The sequence below is a fragment of the Tachysurus fulvidraco genome, chromosome 26, assembly GCF_022655615.1.
Source record: "Tachysurus fulvidraco isolate hzauxx_2018 chromosome 26, HZAU_PFXX_2.0, whole genome shotgun sequence".
Classification (NCBI taxonomy): domain Eukaryota; kingdom Metazoa; phylum Chordata; class Actinopteri; order Siluriformes; family Bagridae; genus Tachysurus; species Tachysurus fulvidraco.
The window spans coordinates 15,346,527-15,365,201 of NC_062543.1; the positions used below are offsets into that span (position 1 = coordinate 15,346,527).

The 18,675-nt window shown below is 43.0% G+C and overlaps 1 protein-coding gene and 2 pseudogenes across 4 annotated transcripts in view; 1 reads left to right on the plus strand and 2 right to left on the minus strand.

The window, feature by feature from the left end:
* Positions 1-18,675, plus strand: part of LOC113662941 — a 48,503-nt pseudogene that overhangs the window by 19,740 nt on the left and 10,088 nt on the right.
* The window catches only part of LOC125138446 (immunoglobulin lambda-1 light chain-like), a 45,175-nt gene continuing 26,650 nt past the window's right edge, over positions 151-18,675 (minus strand). For all 4 annotated transcript variants that reach the window (XM_047809501.1, XM_047809505.1, XM_047809504.1 and 1 more), the window contains 2 exons: positions 1,063-1,096; positions 151-618 (listed from right to left, as the gene is read on the minus strand). In XM_047809501.1, coding sequence (XP_047665457.1) covers positions 296-618; positions 1,063-1,096 — 357 coding nt within the window. In that variant the 3' untranslated portion in view covers positions 151-295. The remainder of the gene's footprint in view (positions 619-1,062; positions 1,097-18,675) is intronic.
* LOC113638285 lies at positions 6,291-18,646 on the minus strand (annotated as a pseudogene).

Genomic DNA, 18,675 nt, shown 5'->3' on the forward strand with positions numbered 1-18,675 from the left:
TAGTTGCTATGATGAACAGAAACACATTTAACCACATCTTGTCATTCTGAGGTAAAATTTAAACATTTTCCACCACCATGTTAATGTTTCTGCTCCAAAGGTTAAGATGATAAACGTTCTAAAAGTTCCATGAAGGACACAGAGACACGGTTTTCTTTTTCAGGACTGCACTTTAATTCCGCTTCTATTTTGATTACATGCAGGAGTTTATATCCTTAATTTTTCTACACATTCAGCTAGAACATCTAAAAAACATTTCTGAAACATTTATATATGTATAAAGCAATAATCTGGTTCATTCACTGCATTCAGACTTGTTAATCTTCACCGATGCGGCTTTTCCTCCAGCAGACACTTCACACGTTATGACTTTGTCGTTGTCCCACTCGCAGCTGTCGATGGTCAAATAGCTGCTCAGTGTGAACTTCTTATTGTCCTGCTGCTGTGCAGAGCCGGTGACGACTCCACTGGTGACCGAGTTCCCGTCCACGAGCCAACTCACATCAGCGAAACCAACAGACATGTCGCTGGCCAAACACACTAGAGTGGCTTTTTTAGTCTTCAGCTCTTCAGTGGACGGAGGGAGAAGCTTCAGAACAGGAGACGGGAGAGCAGCGTCTGATTCCACACACAGAGGGAGATAATCATTACACAAAACAACACAAATCTAATGTACTCACAGGAATCTAAGACATTTTTAAAGAAATGCTTCTGTTCACAATTAAGCCATAAATCTGTCTGTGTGGCAGAAGATCAGGAACAAAATGAAGAACTAGAACAGATTTATACTTTGTGTTGAGACAGATTCCATATGAGAGATCTGAATTAACATTTAATAATAGAAATACATTTCTAACTAATTACAAGCCGAGAAAATAACTGAACATTTCTCTGGCTCACATGTTAAATTACAGAATATTGAAAATTGTCTGAAACGAACAATAAAAGACGTATGAAACGTGTCGGAATAAATTTCTCAAACTGGGAAAAGAAATAAAAGTGTGAATCTGAGGCAGTGTAGAAGTCTAGAGTAGGAAAAAAGAGGTGAGAAGTTTTACTTACCGCTGACGATCAGCTTTGTTCCTTGGCCGAATACCACAGTGATTCATTCAGTGTCCTCACCCGTACAAAAACCTCCTCAGATACAGAAGTGAAAGCAGAAGAACTGAAAAGTCCTCCAGACTTCAGCTCTCTCTTCTACTGTCTACCATCAGCACACACTCCTTTAAGGTCCCGTTTCAGTGGCAGTGAATCACATGTCTCTGTTATACACTGTTCTGTTCACACGTCCTTTAGGAGGATTAGAGCACACGGTCACGTCTTTACTGGGACACCTCGTGGACATCGTTATCTGACATCATTGTGAATTGTAAGAAGTTCGGATCTACCAGGTCTCTTCTTCCAGCTGAATGTCTGACCAAACTCGGTAACTATTGCTAGAAGGGTCTTGGTCAGGAAGGTCAAGTCAAGTCAAGAAGCTTTTATTGTCATTTCAACAATATATAGCTGTTGCAGTACACCGTGAAATGAGACAACGTTGCTCCAGGATTGTGTTGCTACATAAAACAAAGACAGGGCTATAAGGGCTTAGTAAGTAGTCTGAGTCAGATAAAGTGCAACTGTGCAATCTGGTGCAAAAATGCAGGACAAGACAAACAAGACAGACAAGACAGTGCAGACAAAAAGTTACAAGACAATACAAAAAGACACTACACAAAAGACAATAAACAGAAACAGCACAGACCGACGGGTGTACATACTGTATATAAATACAATATTGCGTGCAGTAATGCTAGAATGAACACAGTTTCTTAGCAGCAGGTCACTGAGATAATGTATAGCATTGTGCAAAAACAGCAAACGACTGAAATATTGCACAGTATGTGTAAAACGACTGAAATGTTAGACAGTGTGTTCAAAGAGCAAAAATGTGCAAAACAGCATTAAACAGTTTGATGGATGTAAGCAGCATGTAAACAGGTTGATGGATGTTTACTGGAAGTGTGTGTATTTGGTGTAGGTCTGTGCAGTCCATACAGATGATGTGCGTGTGTATGTTATGCTCAGAACAGTTCAGTTCAGTTATTGAGAAGTCTAATGGTTTGTGGGAAGAAACTGTTACACAGTCTGGTCGTGAGGGCCTGAACGCTTCGCTAACTTTTTCCAAATGGCAGTAGGGTGAAGAGTGTGTGTGGAAGGGGTGTGAGGGTTGTGAGTCAGCTGTATGCTGACTCATCGTTCTTGCAGATGAGACCCACCACGGTCGTGTCATCGGCAAACTTGATGATATAGTTCGATCTGTGCATTGCTGCACAGTCGTGAGTCAGCAAGGTGAACAGCAGTGGACTGAGCACGCAGCCCTGAGGGGTTCCAGTGTTCAGTGTGGTGGTGCTGGAGCTGCTGTTCCCGATCCGGACTGACTGAGGTCTCCCAGTAAGGAAGTCCAGGATCCAGTTCCAGAGGGAGGTGTTTAGTCCCAGCAGGTCCTGAGGGATGATTGTAGTGAATGATGAACTTTATTGTCCATTTGGGTGAGGGTTATATGAAGGGCCGTGGCAATGGCATTGTTCGTGGAGCAGTTTAGACGATACAGGAACTATAGAGTGTCCAGTGAGGGTGATAATTGGGTCTTGATGTGCCTCACTACAAGCTTCTCAAAGCACTTCATAATGATGGGTGTGAGTCCGACAGGATGATAGTCATTGAGGCAGGACACTGTAGACTTCGTTGGGATGGGGACAATGGTGGTTATCTTGAGGCACGTGGGAACAACAGAGCTGCACAGGGAAATGTTGAAGATGTCAGTGAAGACATCAGCTAGCTGCTCTGCGCACTCCCTAAGCATCCTGCCAGGAATGTTGTCTGGTCCAGCAGCCTTCCGTGGATTAACTCTGTATAGAGTTCTCCTCGTGGATAGACAGAGTACCCGATTGTTGGTGGAGGGATGGTCTTCCTTGCCGCTACGTTGTGTTGCACCTCAAACCGAGCATAGAAGTCGTTCAGCGCATCTGGGAGGGAGGCATCGCTATCACAAGCAGGTGAAGCTGTCTTGTAGTTTGTGAGTGCCTGTATGCCTTGCCACATGCGCTGGGTGTCTCCGCTGTCCTCGAAGTGGCTGTGGATTGTCTGAATGTGTGCGGCTTTGCCTCTCTGATGGCTCGGGACAGTTTGGGCCTTGCTGTTCTTAGGGCCACCCTGTCCCCTGTTCTTAAGGCTAGGTCTCTAGTCTTCAGCAGATCAAGCACGTTAGCAGTTATCCACGGCTTCTGATTGGAGTGTGTAGTGATGGTCTTGGAGACGGTCACGTCATCAATAAACTTGCCAATGCAGCTGGTCACTGATGACGTGTACTCCTCCAAGTTGACAGTCACCGTTGGTTGCAACCTCCCTGAAGATATTCCAGTGAGTGCACTGAAAGCAGTCCTGAGGAGCAGAGGTGGCTCCTGCTGGCCAGGTTTTCACCTGCTTCAGAACTGGTTTAGAGTCTGACGAGTGGTCTGTATGCTGGAAATAGCATAACAGAGATGTGGTCTGAGTAGCTGAGGAGGGGGCGGGGCTCTGCACGATATGCGCCGGGAATGTTTGTGTAAACAAGATCCAGCGTGTTTTCACCTCTCATAGCAAAGTCCAAATGCTGATGGAATTTAGGGAGCACTGACTTGAGAAATCTCCGACTATAATGAACAGTCCGTCAGGGTGAACATTCTGTAGATCGTTAATAGCTCACAGCGGTTCTTTAGCATTAGCACTGGATGCAATATAAACTCTGACAATGTAAACAGTGGTGAATTTCCGTGATAAATAAAATGACCTGCATCTAACAGTCACAAACTGCACTGACAATGAGCAGTAAGTAGAAACAAGCACAGAGATTTTACACCATTCAGTGTTGATGTAAACACACACACCACCACCACGAGTGCACTGCATTTCTGTTGGCTCCGAAACTCGCTGTGTGTAACCACGGTAAACTCTCGCTGTGTAGTTAGTTCAAGTCGGATGTAGTCCAGTTTATTGTCCAGGGAGCAAACATTAGAAAGTAGAATGTGCATTTGTTCCATTTTAAATTGAATCTAAACTGAAACTAAAGGGTTGTGTCTTACACAATAACAGTAACAGTGTGGTTAAAAATGGAATGAATGGAAAAATGATTAAGTGGAATAAAAAGTCGTACCGTATCTGTTATCTGTAAATGCGAAGAATTCAAAGTGTCTTCAGTGAACATTAAGTGAGTTTCCACTTCAGTTCCAATGATTTGAAGTTGAGGTTTTTGTTCTTTCTGCTGTTGTGTGAAAGCAGAAGTGAGTGTGAGCAGTGAGGAGGTTTTTGTCATGGTGTACATCACTGTGATACGTATTCTTTAGCAGAGTCGTCCCATGTCTTACAGTAATACACTGCTGAGTCTCCCACCTCCACATTACTGATTATCAGTTTATAATCTGATTTAGACGAGTATGTTGATGTGAATTTAGGAGACGAGAAACCAGATCCATATTTAGGAGAGCTCCAGTCATGTCGGTGTTTTAACACATACTGAGGAACTCCTCCAGGAACCTGTTTGTACCAGCGTGCAGACTTATTAGTGACAGTCCCCAGATTACAGTCCATGTTGGCCGTCTGTCCTGCAGTCAGTGTGAGAACAGGAGGCTTCTGTGTCACCACAATCACACCACTGACACCTGGAATAAAAACAGCACACACGTTACATGGCTTCATGCTCACATTAGATGGAGGCCGAATGCTGATGAGCTCCAGAGTTGTGAAATCTTACATGCGAGAGCAGTGAAGAGAGAGCAGAGCGCTGGCAGCATGGTGTCCGTGTGTGATGGGACTCTGGTGCTGAGTGAAGAGATGAGCGGCGTGACGAGCAGATAAAGGAGAGACTGCAGGGACGTGCTATAATAGAGACAGGAGGAGGGGCAGAGGGAGGAGACGCTCAACATCACACACCACAGCTGACTCACTACATTACTGTCATGTCACATCTTTAGATCTTTACATCTTTACACTGAGTTATTTACACTCAAAGTTATCATGGTCTGGATTTCTATCGTCTGTGGAATCCTACTGCCTAACTGAGTTTATCTCAAATATATTTATAATACATGAACATCCAGAGTTTGTGGTTCTTCCACACAGAGAGAAGTGAAAGAGAGAAAGCGCATCATTTACATGGAGCTGAAGTTTCAGATCGAGGACCAGCAGGTGCATCCTGAGTGAGAGAGAACGTCCTCACACTGATTAGGACTCTGAATCGTCTCTTGGGGAAAATCTCAACATCAGTGCTCCTCATTTATACTTCAACTGAACAAATAACTCAGTTGTGTGTTACAAATGTTATTCTACATTTATTCTTCAGTTCATATTTAAAGGTGAGGTGCACGATGTTTGAGAAATGCTTCAGAAAACTGAGACGGACCGACAAACAAAACAAACGTGTAGCCAATTAGCAGAAAGGGGCGTGTCTTGTTAATATGTGACAGAGTGTTCAGTGCGCATGTGTGACATTAGCAGAAAGAGACTGAATCATTGACATGGCGGATACCTGCCATTATCTCTGCCTCGGGTTCTAGGTGTTGAATGTCGTCTTCGCGTGAAATGGAGCTAAACCTTTCACGGTACAACACACAGTACTACAAAAACACATTTATATTACCATAGTATTACTCATTGTGTTCATTCATTGATAAAAATACCCCCTCGGCCAGCTGCCCCAACAGGTTCCACCATATTAGTTGCCTGGGTTACGTATGTATGTGTGGGGCGGAGCTATCAATACAGGGGTGACACCCATTTGGGTTAGGGGCGTGTTTGTTTTGGTGATTTCAAATGTCAACATTGGCTTTCAAACATCGTGCACTGCACCTTTAAGTGTATTGGTTATTTTTAGCATGAATGAAGTCGTGTTGATTAAACTGATTGGACGTGGATCAGTGACAGGTTTCACATCATTCATGTAAATCTGATATAAACATCTGATTACAGTTTGGTATAAACTTCCTCATGAACTTAATTGCTGCAGCTGTGTGCAGGATTTCAGTGAAATTTTTTATTTTAAAAATGTCTACATTTGTACAGTCAGAGTCACTAAACATTCAGCAGGTTCCACATTTGTGTGATCAGAACCTGACACTCTTAGGATTTGCTCTTTTCAGATCTTTTATAAGTCTAAATCTCTCGTAGTAAAGGGATTAAAATCTTTGTCACATTAAACTGGACAGTGATTAGTGAGTCCTTTTCTGCTTTAGATTAAAGATGAACGACGGACAACAGAAGACAAAAATCACAGAATCCCTCCAGTAGAATTTTATTAAGCAGCATGAAGCCTGAATTTGATCCATTCCTGCTGGACGTCTCTGTTTGAAGACTCCACTGGTGCAACATGAGGAAGAAATGTGAACAGGAGAAGAATCACTGAAGCTCATCCACGAGATCTTCAGCTCTGATCAAGTCACACTGAGGAACTGTTGCTGGACAGATGTGGCCTGTGTTCAACCTGATCCAAACTTGGTGTAATTATGATCAGTCGCTCCTGGATTTCACATCATACAGTTCATCAGTATATCTGTAGAAATGAGAATGTATGGAGTTGTGAATGAGGACATCATGAAGAGAAACATTTGTTTAATGTCTGATATTCAGGATACTGTGGGGTTCTGCCTTACCTGCCCCTAAGGACAAGCTATGGCTGCACCTGGAACCAGTTTCTACCAATTACTGTTCACATTGACAACACTTCTGTGTGCCACAAATCACAACAAAAGAGTATTAGACACGAGGCGAGACGGCATAAGACGAGGATTCCGTGCTGCAATAGACAACGTTGCCCAGTTAAATACACAACACAATTGAACACACGAGGAACAGGTATGCAGAGGTGGGAAGGAAGAGACAAGGGCGGGTCAGACATGTGACACAGAACATAAACAAAAGCATGTGGCCAAAGGTGGTGACAGCATCATGCTGTGGGAAGGTTTCTCAGGGGCAAGAACTGGGAGAGAGAATGAATACAGACAAATACAGAGAAGTCCTTAAAGAAAACCTGCTCCAGAGTTCATATAATGTTCCACCATTCATCAAGGCCACAACATTATAACTAGAACTTGTGGTTTTGGGTTATGATATGAAGACTGATGGTCAAAATGTGCATTTGTTCCATCTTAAATTGAATCAAAACTAAAACGGAAGGGTCAGAATACTTGTGTTTAACTGTTGCAGTAATGTTGTGTCTTACAAAATAACAGTAACATTGTGGAATAAATGGAATAAAAAGTCGTACCGTAACTGTGATCTTTACATGTGAAGAATTCAAAGTGTCTTCAGTGAACATTAAGTGAGTTTCCACTTCAGTTCCAATGATTTGAAGTTGAGGTTTTTGTTCTTTCTGGTGTTGTGTGAAAGCAGAAGTGAGTGTGAGCAGTGAGGAGGTTTTTGTCATGGTGTACATCACTGTGATACGAATTCATTAGCAGAGCTGTCCAATGTCTTACAGTAATACACTGCTGAGTCTCCCACCTCCACATTACTGATTATTACCTTACAGTCTGATTTAGATGAACATGTTGATGTGAATTTAGGAGACGAGAAACCAGATCCATATGCAGGAGAGCTCCAGGACTGATGGTGTCTTATCACATACTGAGGAACTCCTCCAGGAACCTGTTTGTACCAGCGTGCACCACTATCAGTGACAGTCCCCAGGTTACAGTCCATGTTGGCTGTCTGTCCTGCAGTCAGTATGAGAACAGGAGGCTTCTGTGTCACCACAGTCACACCACTGACACCTGGAATAAAAACAGCACACATGTTACATGGCTTCATGCTCACATTAGATGGAGGCCGAATGCTGATGAGCTCCAGAGTTGTGAAATCTTACATGCGAGAGCAGTGAAGAGAGAGCAGAGCGCTGGCAGCATGGTGTCCGTGTGTGATGGGACTCTGGTGCTGAGTGAAGAGATGAGCGGCGTGACGAGCAGATAAAGGAGAGACTGCAGGGACGTGCTATAAGAGAGACAGGAGGAGGGGCAGAGGGAGGAGACACTCAACACACACCACAGCTGAAGCTGTCCACAGTGATGTACTACATACTGAACACTCACCTCACTGTTATTATTAACACACCATCAACACTCTGACACACACCGTCTTCTTATAAACACTCTTTATTCATGATCTGATCTCAAAGTGATCGTTACAATGACACAGTTTCTGTTGATGAAATCAGTCAGTAACATGCAGAACGTGTTCCTCTACATTTCAGAGCAGAAGTTCATCATTTACATCAATCTAAGATGTCAGCGTGAGGAGCAGCAGGTGTTTCCTGAGTGTGTTTCTCCGTCTGTGATGTACGATGAGTCAGTGTTAAACTGTAGAGACCGTAAGAAATTACAGATAACTGCACTCAAATTCCACTCCAAGGTTCACATCTAAAAGAGCTCATTCCTAAAAGGTTTACATATCATGTGGTAATACGTTTAGGACCCTAAACGTATACACTTGATTCAATCATTAGTATTTGAGCGGCAGCAGGACATCAAGGATCGCCACGAACAAAAGGTTTACGTGACCGTGATTACCATTTAAAGACATCTGTCACAGTGTGACAGGGTGAGACAAAAAGGCGAGTGAGGATCCAAATGCAGTTTGATGATTTAATGACAAAAACAGGAATCAGATAAGCAGGCAAAACAGGCTAGAACATAGAGCGGAACAGAGACCAGGAAAAGGAACAGGAACAGACAACATAACATACCAAACACAAACAACGACCAACACCAGGGAAGTGAACAGACAGAGTAAATGTAGTAGACAGGAGCCAATCACAAAGCAGAGCCAATCAGAGACAAAGACACCTGGGGAAGAGATGGAATGTAATTAGTGTCCATGGTGAGCAGTGAGAGGCGGAGCAAACACCAGGGAGAGACGGCAGACCGAAACAAGGGAAAAACACAGACAGACACGTTACAGAGCGCCCCCCCCCCCCCCCCACGAGCGGCTTCCAGATGCTCCAAAGTCCACAAAACCCAGTTCAGGAGGGTGGAGCGAAGACGCAACCAGGGTGGGAGGGTGGGTCGGGTTCGTGTTGTGGTGGTGCCAACCGAGCAGGAGGCCGGGGGCGGCGTCAGCCGAGCAGGAGGCAAGGGCGGAGCTGGGAGAGCAGGAGGCCAAGGCGGCGCCAGGAGAGCAGGAGGCAAAGGCGGAGCCGGCAGAGCAGGTGGCCTGGGCGGAGCCGGCAGAGCAGGTGGCCAGGGCGGTGCCAGAGGCGGAGCCGGAGACCAGAGCAGGACCAGAGACCAGGGTGGTGCTGGAGGCGGAGCCAGAGACCAGAGCAGGACCGGAGACCAGGGTGGTGCTGGAGGCGGAGCCAGAGACAAGAGCAGGACCGGAGACCAGGGTGGTGCTGGAGGCGGAGCCAGAGACCAGAGCAGGACCGGGGGCCAGGGTGGTGCTGGAGGCGGAGCCAGAGACCAGAGCTGGACCGGAGACCAGGGTGGTGCTGGAGGCAGAGCCGGAGACCAGAGCAGGACCGGAGACCAGGGTGGTGCCGGAGTTGGAGCCAGAGACCAGGGCAGGACCGGAGACCAGGGTGGTGCTGGAGGCAGAGCCAGAGACCATAACGGAGTTGGCAGCCAGGGTGGTGCTCTGGGCCTGTGAACAGGGACAGGAGGTAGAAGGACTGGCAAATCCAGCGAAACGAAACACAGGACGGGTAAAACAGAAACATACATAGGTTCAGGCCAGGCAGAGAGTTCAGTTAGTTTGGGTGTCACGATGTCGACTGTGTTCTCCAACTCAGTCATTTCGATCGACCCGGTCGGTTCCGTCGACCCGGTCGGTTCGGCAGGTTCCGTCGACCCGGTTGGTTCCGTCGACCCGGTTGGTTCCGTCGACCCGGTCGGTTCAGCAGGTTCCGTCGACCCGGCTGGTTCCGTTGACCCGGTCGTTTCCGTCGACCCGGTTGGTTCGGCTGGTTCCGTCGACCCGGTCAGTTCCGTCCACCCGGTCGGTTCGGCAGGTTCCGTCGACCCGGCTGGTCCAGCTGGCGGCTTAGGGATGCCGGCCTGCCCAGCCGACCTCATCGCGGTATCCGCCAGTTTGGAGACCAGCCGGTTAGCACGGGCCTCAGCCGACCTCGCCGGTACGGTAGTACTGGTGTGCACGGGACTAGGCTGGACTAGAGACTGGACTAGAGATGGAATGTAATTAGTGTCCATGGTGAGCAATGAGTGGGCGGAGCAAACAATAAACATCAGGGAGAGACGGCAGACCCAAACAAGGGGAAAACACAGACAGACACGTTACAACATCAGGCTAAAGAACAAGGTGTAGCCCAGCCATTTGGGGGACATTCAGTTATTACGCTCAATACACATTAAAAGCGGAACCTCATTTAAACTACAAAGAGTAAAACAGTATAAAATGCTTGAACAGGATTTGTTCTGGGTTCTTATTGACTCCGATGAACCCAAAGTAGTACATGTATTTTGTCACTGCTATACTGGAATAAACTTCTTGTTCTTCATTAAGATCTTCACCATCATCGTCTTATTTTCACACACATTTTTTTATTTCTTACATTGGCGAGCCAGCCAGGAGGGATTCCAAAAAAAAGGTGGGGAAAGGTAAGAAAAGTGGAATTTTCTTCTTTTATGCTGATTTTGATTCAGGGAAGACCCACATTTAAAAAAAAAACCTAGCAAAGAAATGTTTTAGTGTAGAATAGAACATAGAGTAGAGATTATTGATCATAAACAGGAGGAGTTACTGTTAAGCCTATTCTGTACATTTCTGTTTAAGATTCTAAGGGAACTGAATTAACCCGAAGCAGTGTGGTGACAGAGATGTATGTGAATTGTTGTTTCTAAAGTAACTGAATCAAAGTGCTTACGCTGATAGGTTTCTAAAGTAACTGAAACTTGTTGTGTGTTTGTTATAATTCTGTTAAGATTCTAAAGAAACTGAATCAGCCCGACGCAGTGTGGCAGTTGAATAATAGCTAAAAGTGTTTCTAAAGTAAGTGAAACAGTTATAGTGTAAAGAGCCAGACGCATCGCAGCTCTGTAGAGTTTAAAGCAATAACTCGAGGTAGTGTGGTGTTGTCTTAAGTCTATGTACTGTGGTTAAGTAAACGGTTAGGTTTTAACGCAAAAAGAAACCTTGACGTACTGTGGTTTTGTCCGACGTACTGTGACAGTGTTAAACTTACGTTTTTAGTCAAAAAGTGCTGTGGCTAAGAAGACTGTTTTAAAATATAACAAAAAACCGACGTACTGTGGTTTTGTCCGACGTACTGTGACTGTGTTACTTTTATAAAATGTTTGTGAGTGTTACTGTTTGTGACTGTTTGAATGTGTTTGTGAGTGTTACTGGATGTGAGTTGTGAGTGTTTGTGAGTGGTACAGTAGTACAGTAGAACTCGAGGCCAGACGGAGTGTGTCTGTGTCGGAAGCAGGAGACTTTTGAGTTCAAAAGCCCGACGTACTGTGGCTGTTTTGTTCATTTGTTCATTTGTTCATACTGGAGCTGTGAATAAATAGACTAATGGTTATTTAGATAGCCTGTAGTCACAGAAACTGTGTAAAGTTCGAAGACTAAGATTTAAGAGAAGTTTTGAGTTTGTAAGAATGGAACAGCTGATTGTTAAGTACATCGCTAAACACGGTTTCCAGGGAATGTATGATGGAATAGAGAACATTGTTGATAAACCTAATGAGTGGGCTATTTCTAAGTTTGAAAATGACCCTAAAATGTCACTAGAAAGACTTTAAATGCATTAAAGGCTGAAAATGAGCAACTGCCAATCTAGACTAGATGTTGGGATTATCTCTAAAAGAGATTACCAGATTAGTGAAATACTCTGGAAAGAAGAAAAGGTTAGGATTCAGAATAAAATCAAATCAAATTTTATTTGTCACATACACATACATACAGGGTACGATATGCAGTGAAATGCTTTATGCAACTGTCTGGTATAAGAATAAAAAAGATATACAAAAAGTATAAAAAAGCAATAAATATAAAAATCTGAAAATATAGATGAAGAAATAATGTATATACATATGCATACATATACACATACATAAATGTGTACGGTATTGAAGATTGTCCTTAAAGTGTCCAGGTGCAGTATGGTGTGTAAATAGTGTATAAAGTGGCACTGTGCTGTGCAAGTCCAGAGTTAAGTGACAGTGACAGTCCAGAATTAAAGTGTCCTTGCAAAAGAAGTGGGGGGGGGGGGTGCATAGAACAGTGGGGGATAGAGAGAGAGGTCCAGTGCTAGATCCTGGGTGTCTCTTGGTTTAAACTCCGAATGGCCTGCGGAAAGAAGCTTCTCCTCATCCTCTCTGTGTTTGCTTTCAGGGAGTGGAAGCATTCCTTACAACTAACAACAGCATGCTTAGTTCATCTGTGGAGACATTGGTCAAAGATTTGGAGGAAGCAAAGTTTGCTTGTCAATTCCTGATAAAAAAAATGGCCAACTGAAACTAGCAGCAATAAGACATCTGTATGTGGCATGTGGAGTAATCAGGTTCCTGAAATGTTTAGACAGCGATGGGAACTCAGAAAGAGATTCTCAGTCAGTCAGTAGTCAATACTCTGACTGTACAGTTAAGTTCCCCATGGCTCCAGTTCACTTGACTACAACTATGCGTGCTAATGGAGGAGGGGATGAACCAAGGACCTCTTCTATGGTCAAAGGGTTTAAACCCAATGAGGTAGAAGCTGTGATTAAAAGTATTGGTGAATTTGATCCTGCCAAACAAGATCCATTAGACTTTCTAAAGGTTTTGAACAATATACTGACATTTACAAATTTACAGATGGTGATGCGTGTGTGTTGTTAACTGTGTGTTTGCTTGACACTTTGTCTGGAACGTTAAATCAGAAAGTCAAAACTAGAACTGCCAATAAGTTAGAGAGGAAACAGGCAGTGCTTGAAGTCCTAGGTGTAATGTCAGTTGACTGGGGTAAAATATCGGATGTGCACATGAGGACAGGGGAGCATCCCAGGGCATTTTCAGAGCGATTATTGGAGACATTTAAAACTTTCAGTGGCAATCCTGACATCACACCGAATGATGTCAGTTTTAAATCTGCTTTGATTAACAAATGTGACTCACTCACCCGTTCTGCGATGTTTGTAACACATCTCTCTGATTAGAATGACATTATTTCTAAAATGACAGTTTTTCAACAACAATGCTAACACAAAGAGATCCCATCCTGTGTCAGCAGTACTGTAGGTGTGAAAAATCTCAATAAGAATAGTGCCAGCCAGGTTTCCTGGAAAAAAGATAACTATACTACTGGAGATAGAAAGGAAAGACTACCCCCTTGTAACCATGATAACCCCCCTGGTGTGTAATTCATGTGGCAAAGAGGGACATATTTCAAGGGAATGAAAATCTTCCCTTAAGAGATCAGGCCCCAGATTTAAACCAGTTACAGGCTACAGTAAACAGACTGAGAAAGGAGCTCAAGAATCTGTGCAACTCCTTGCCTGTTGTTTTTCACCAAGCCACTCAGCAAATTTGGCAAAGTCAGAAAAGGAAAATGCATTCTGGTCAGAATGTGCACCATTTGCATCACAATTTTGAAAGTAGTGATGATATTGTGTTAAAGAATTACCAAAATGAGGATGCATGGTCTGCTCACTGGGAGAGACTAGGCAGAGATTCACGTCACAAGCTCTGCCACAAAACTAAAAACCAACAACCTGGTAAGAGATCATTCCACATAGATCCAATAATGTCATAAAAAGCTGATGGCAGTCATAGGAGGCATGTAAATAGGCAAGTTTATGTTGTATGCCTTTATAATACTTTTTTTGTTTGTGGTGTTTAAAAAATGGGGGGGGGGGGAATAAATTCATTATGTTTTCAAGTGTTTTTCAGATCAAAAAGAGTTAAAGATGTGGGGATGGACTAGTATGGCAGCTCTCATGACTCAATAAAGATACAATAGTGCCCAACGCTGTCCCAAAGTGTTTATCTACAATAGATCCATGTTCCAGTCTTGGTGAACCTTACAGCACGGTCTCCAGTCCCAGATGAACAGTGTTACAGAAAGTGTAACAGGAATGTATAAGGTCTTCTTGACAACATTGTTCCTAAGGTATCACAGTGCTGTTGCAATCAGTTCATCACCTCCTCAGAGAACATCTTCAAGTAAATAATCGCAAGTACATGAAAGGATTTGAAAAATTGTTTGAAAGGATTTTAAGCATGGAAAATTTGGGAATATTACAGAAGAATGTATTAAAGAAAGGACTTTAAGGACTTTAAGGTTTATCACACAGTTACCACCAGGAGAATGCCGAGGATTGGACATAGAACGCTGTGACAAAACTACATTGGTTTTATTTATGTGTATGATGGTGATCATCTTCCAGTTTATCAGACAAAATGGAGCTGATCTGTAATGTCCAGAGGTGGCAAAAGTACACACATCCTTTACTCAAGTAGAAGTACAGATACTCAGTTTTTAAAAGACTCCAGTAAAAGTAGAAGTAGTGACTACACTCTTTTACTCAAGTTAAAGTAAAGAAGTATGGGCTCTGACATGTACTTAAGTAAAAAGTCACTGTTACTACTACCTGTTTAGTGTCATGGTGGTAACTGGATGTCATGTTTTATATATATAATTTTTGAGTGTGCTGATGAATATTTGTATTCATCAGCCACAAGAGTGTTATGAAAGGCAGGCACTGATGTAGGTGAGGTAGGGTGGAGTCAGCGTTCACATTCATCCCAAAGGTGTTCAGTAGGGATGAGACCAGAAAACAACCACATATAGCAGGAAAGGTCAGGTGACCCAATACTTTTGGAAATATAATGTATACCAAGTGTATCACCAAGGCCATATCCCAAACTGTAGGGAGATTCCAGCTCTGTCCTTGAAAACAACTCAAAATTATTGTGATGTTTTACAAATGACAAAATTAATGTTAATTAAATTAAGCACTTGGTGTTTTTTGGGTTGACACCAGCGGCAGTTCTAGGGTTTCACCTTTAGGGGTTTTAGCCCTCAGTGAGAATTTAAAACAAGAAGAGTTCTATATTATATATTATATGACAACTCTGGTAATAAGAATAGTGACATTTCACTGCTTTTGGTTGCCGTCTTTGTGTCTTTCCGCCGATTAACGTTATAGATAAACGCCTCCAGCTCTGACTGCGCGTGCACGCTGCGCGTACCTGTGCTTCTCCGTTCTAATAAAGCAGACAGCTGAAGACGCACGTGTGAAACACTACAACACACGCGTGTAAAAGCAAAGTAAAAAAAATCGCTTTTGGATCAAACTGATAAATAATTTTCTTTCCCATCGACGACACGTCCTGCATTTTAACGTAATTTTCATTGTTTTTTTATGAAATTAAAAATGATCCTTATAGTTTTAGGGTGGCTGAGATTACAGACAGGGGGCTGAAGCCCCCCTAATAAAGGGCTAGAACCCCCCCTGGGTGACACAATTCACAACGCATTCGCCAGGAATCCTTTTTGACGCCGATTATTACAAACATCTCCCTCATATATGGCCATGTGTGTTCAGGAATGTCCTCGTTGTTAGTTACTTTAACATCGGTGACTCCCTCTGAATGAACATTAGCCATTCCTTTTGTAGGCGCTGCTCATTGTTAGCTCCGCTATCCTTAGTCTATGTCTGATAGCCAGTAAATAATACAGTACACCAGTCACATGGGGAAAAAGCCGCACAATGATAGGATGATAGGCTGGAAACAGCGCTCAATGTGAAGGAATAATACTAAAAGTTATGAGTCCGTTTTGAAAATGTAAGAAGTAAAAAGTACAGATATTTGTGAAAAAATGTAATGAGTAAAAGTAAAATGTTGTCCGAAAAATAAATAGTGGAGTAAAGTACTGATACCAGAAAAATTTATTTAAGTACAGTAACGAGGTATTTCACATTCCTGATGCCACGGTTCAGAACAGTTCTGTAGATATGTCTGTGTGTGTGTGTGTGTGTGTGCCTGTGTGTGTGTGTGTGTGTGTGTGTGTGTGTGTGTGTGTGTGTGTGTGTGTGTGTGTGTGTGTGTGTGTGTGTGTGTGTTTTCCACAATGAAATAAAATATAAATTCATGTTCTGATAACGTTTTGTATTTTTTTATTAAAATGACCAAATAATCCTGAGATTCTCTCTGACCCACATTCCTGATGCCACGGTTCAGAACAGTTCTGGTCCAAATTACTGCCACATCTTAGAAATCCACTGCATCCATTTGTCCAAAGATTGTAGAGAAAACATTATGACTGAGTGTTTAAGCGTTTCAGTGGAGATCCCAGTGAAGCAGTGTGGCCTGGAATCCTGCTGTTACAAATGTCTCTTGGTCTGAATTACAGAAGATAACTTTAAGTTACTTCAAACATCTCATGGATTTACTTTCTGCCACTTTCTGACCACATCAGGTATCTGTCAGGCAATGTCACTAATCACAAACATCAGAGGGAATCAGTGGGAAAGCTCTCGTATGTAGATCACCTGATCACACTGAGATCATTACAGACAAACAACTGAGCTGAGAACATGATGGAATCATCAACCATCTGTGTCTGTTTACATAAAAGTGGAATAAAAAGTCGTACCGTATCTGTGATCTTTAAATGTGAAGAATTCAAAGTGTCTTCAGTGAACATTAAGTGAGTTTCCACTTCAGTTCCAATGATTTGAAGTTGAGGTTTTTGTTCTTTCTGCTGTTGTGTGAAAGCAGAAGTGAGTGTGAGCAGTGAGGAGGTTTTTGTCATGGTGTACATCACTGTGATACGTGCTCACTAGCAGAGTCGTCCCATGTGTGACAGTAATACACTGCTGAGTCTCCCACCTCCACATTACTGATTATCAGTTTATAATCTGATTGAGATGAGTATGTTGATGTGAATTTAGGAGATGAGAAACCAGATCCATAGTATGGAGAGCTCCAGCCATGATAATGCCTTATTACATGCTGAGGAACTCCTCCAGGAACCTGTTTGTACCAGCGTGAAGAATGATCAGTGACAGTCCCCAGGTTACAGTCCATGTTGGCCGTCTGTCCTGCAGTCAGTGTGAGAACAGGAGGCTTCTGTGTCACCACAATCACACCACTGACACCTGGAATAAAAACATCACACATGTTACATGGCTTCATGCTCACATTAGATGGAGGCCGAATGCTGATGAGCTCCAGAGTTGTGAAATCTTACATGCGAGAGCAGTGAAGAGAGAGCAGAGCGCTGGCAGCATGGTGTCCGTGTGTGATGGGACTCTCGTTCTGAGTGAAGGATGAGTGGGGTGACGAGCAGATAAAGGAGAGACTGCAGGGACGTGCTATAAGAGAGACAGGAGGAGGGGCAGAGGGAGGAGACGCTCAACATCACACACCACAGCTGAAGCTCTCCACAGTGATGTACTACATACTGAACACTCACCTCACTGTTATTATTAACACACCATCAACACTCTGACACACGTCTTCTTCTTATAAACACTCTTTATTCATGATCTGATCTCAAAGTGATCGTTACAATGACACAGTTTCTGTTGATGAAATCAGTCAGTAACATGCAGAACGTGTTCCTCTACATTTCAGAGCAGAAGTTCATCATTTACATGAATCTAAGATGTCAGCGTAAGGAGCAGCAGGTGTTTCCTGAGTGTGTTTCTCCGTCCGTGATGTACGATGAGTCAGTGTTAAACTATAGAGACTGACAGGACCATACAGTTCAGTGTATTATCTGGACTGGGAGAAGGATGAAAACTCTTCTGGAGGTCCTTTATTACATGAATATCTGACTCCAGATTATACTGAATTACTGTCACTGATTAAACCATCAGATATTTAATTACATCTAATATCTCAGTATCTTAACATCTACCCAGCTTTATACTGTTCAAATCTCTCGAGGCTTTACTGTTTACTGAGAAGAACATCTGAGTAAACTTTGTCTCAATACAAGATATAAAGAATTATACACTGAGGTGAATTTAATATAAATTATGAAATTAATGGAATGAATGGACAGTGTAGAGTCTGGAATGGAGGACAGAGAGATCAGAAGGTCGTCTCTATGGGGATCTGATGTTAGAATATCTCACTGATCAGATGGTGAATTTTCAGACCTCTTGAGCATCAATTGAAGTCTTTGGCCAGATTAATAAATGAGAAGAACACCATCCTCTTAGTCCACAACCTGAACAAATCAATCCCAGGGTCCTAACTGAGCTGTAAAGGTGAGATGAAGATGATCATGAAGACGGGAGTTGATCAGACCAGATGGAGCTGATCTGTAGATATGTGTGTGTGTGTGTGTGTGTGTTTTCCACAATAAGATAAAATATAAATTCATGTTATGATAATGTTTTTTATTTAATATTAAAATGACCAAATAATCCTGAGAGTCTCTCTGACCCACATTCCTGATGCCACAGACAAAGGACTGAGCTGAGAACATGATGGAATAATCAACCATCTGTGTCTGTTTACATAAAAGTGGAATAAAAAGTCGTACCGTATCTGTGATCTTTACATGGGAAGAATTCAAAGTGTCTTCAGTGAACATTAAGTGAGTTTCCACTTCAGTTCCAATGACTTGAAGTTGAGGTTTTTGTTCTTTCTGCTGTTGTGTGAAAGCAGAAGTGAGTGTGAGCAGTGAGGAGGTTATTGTCATGGTGTACAT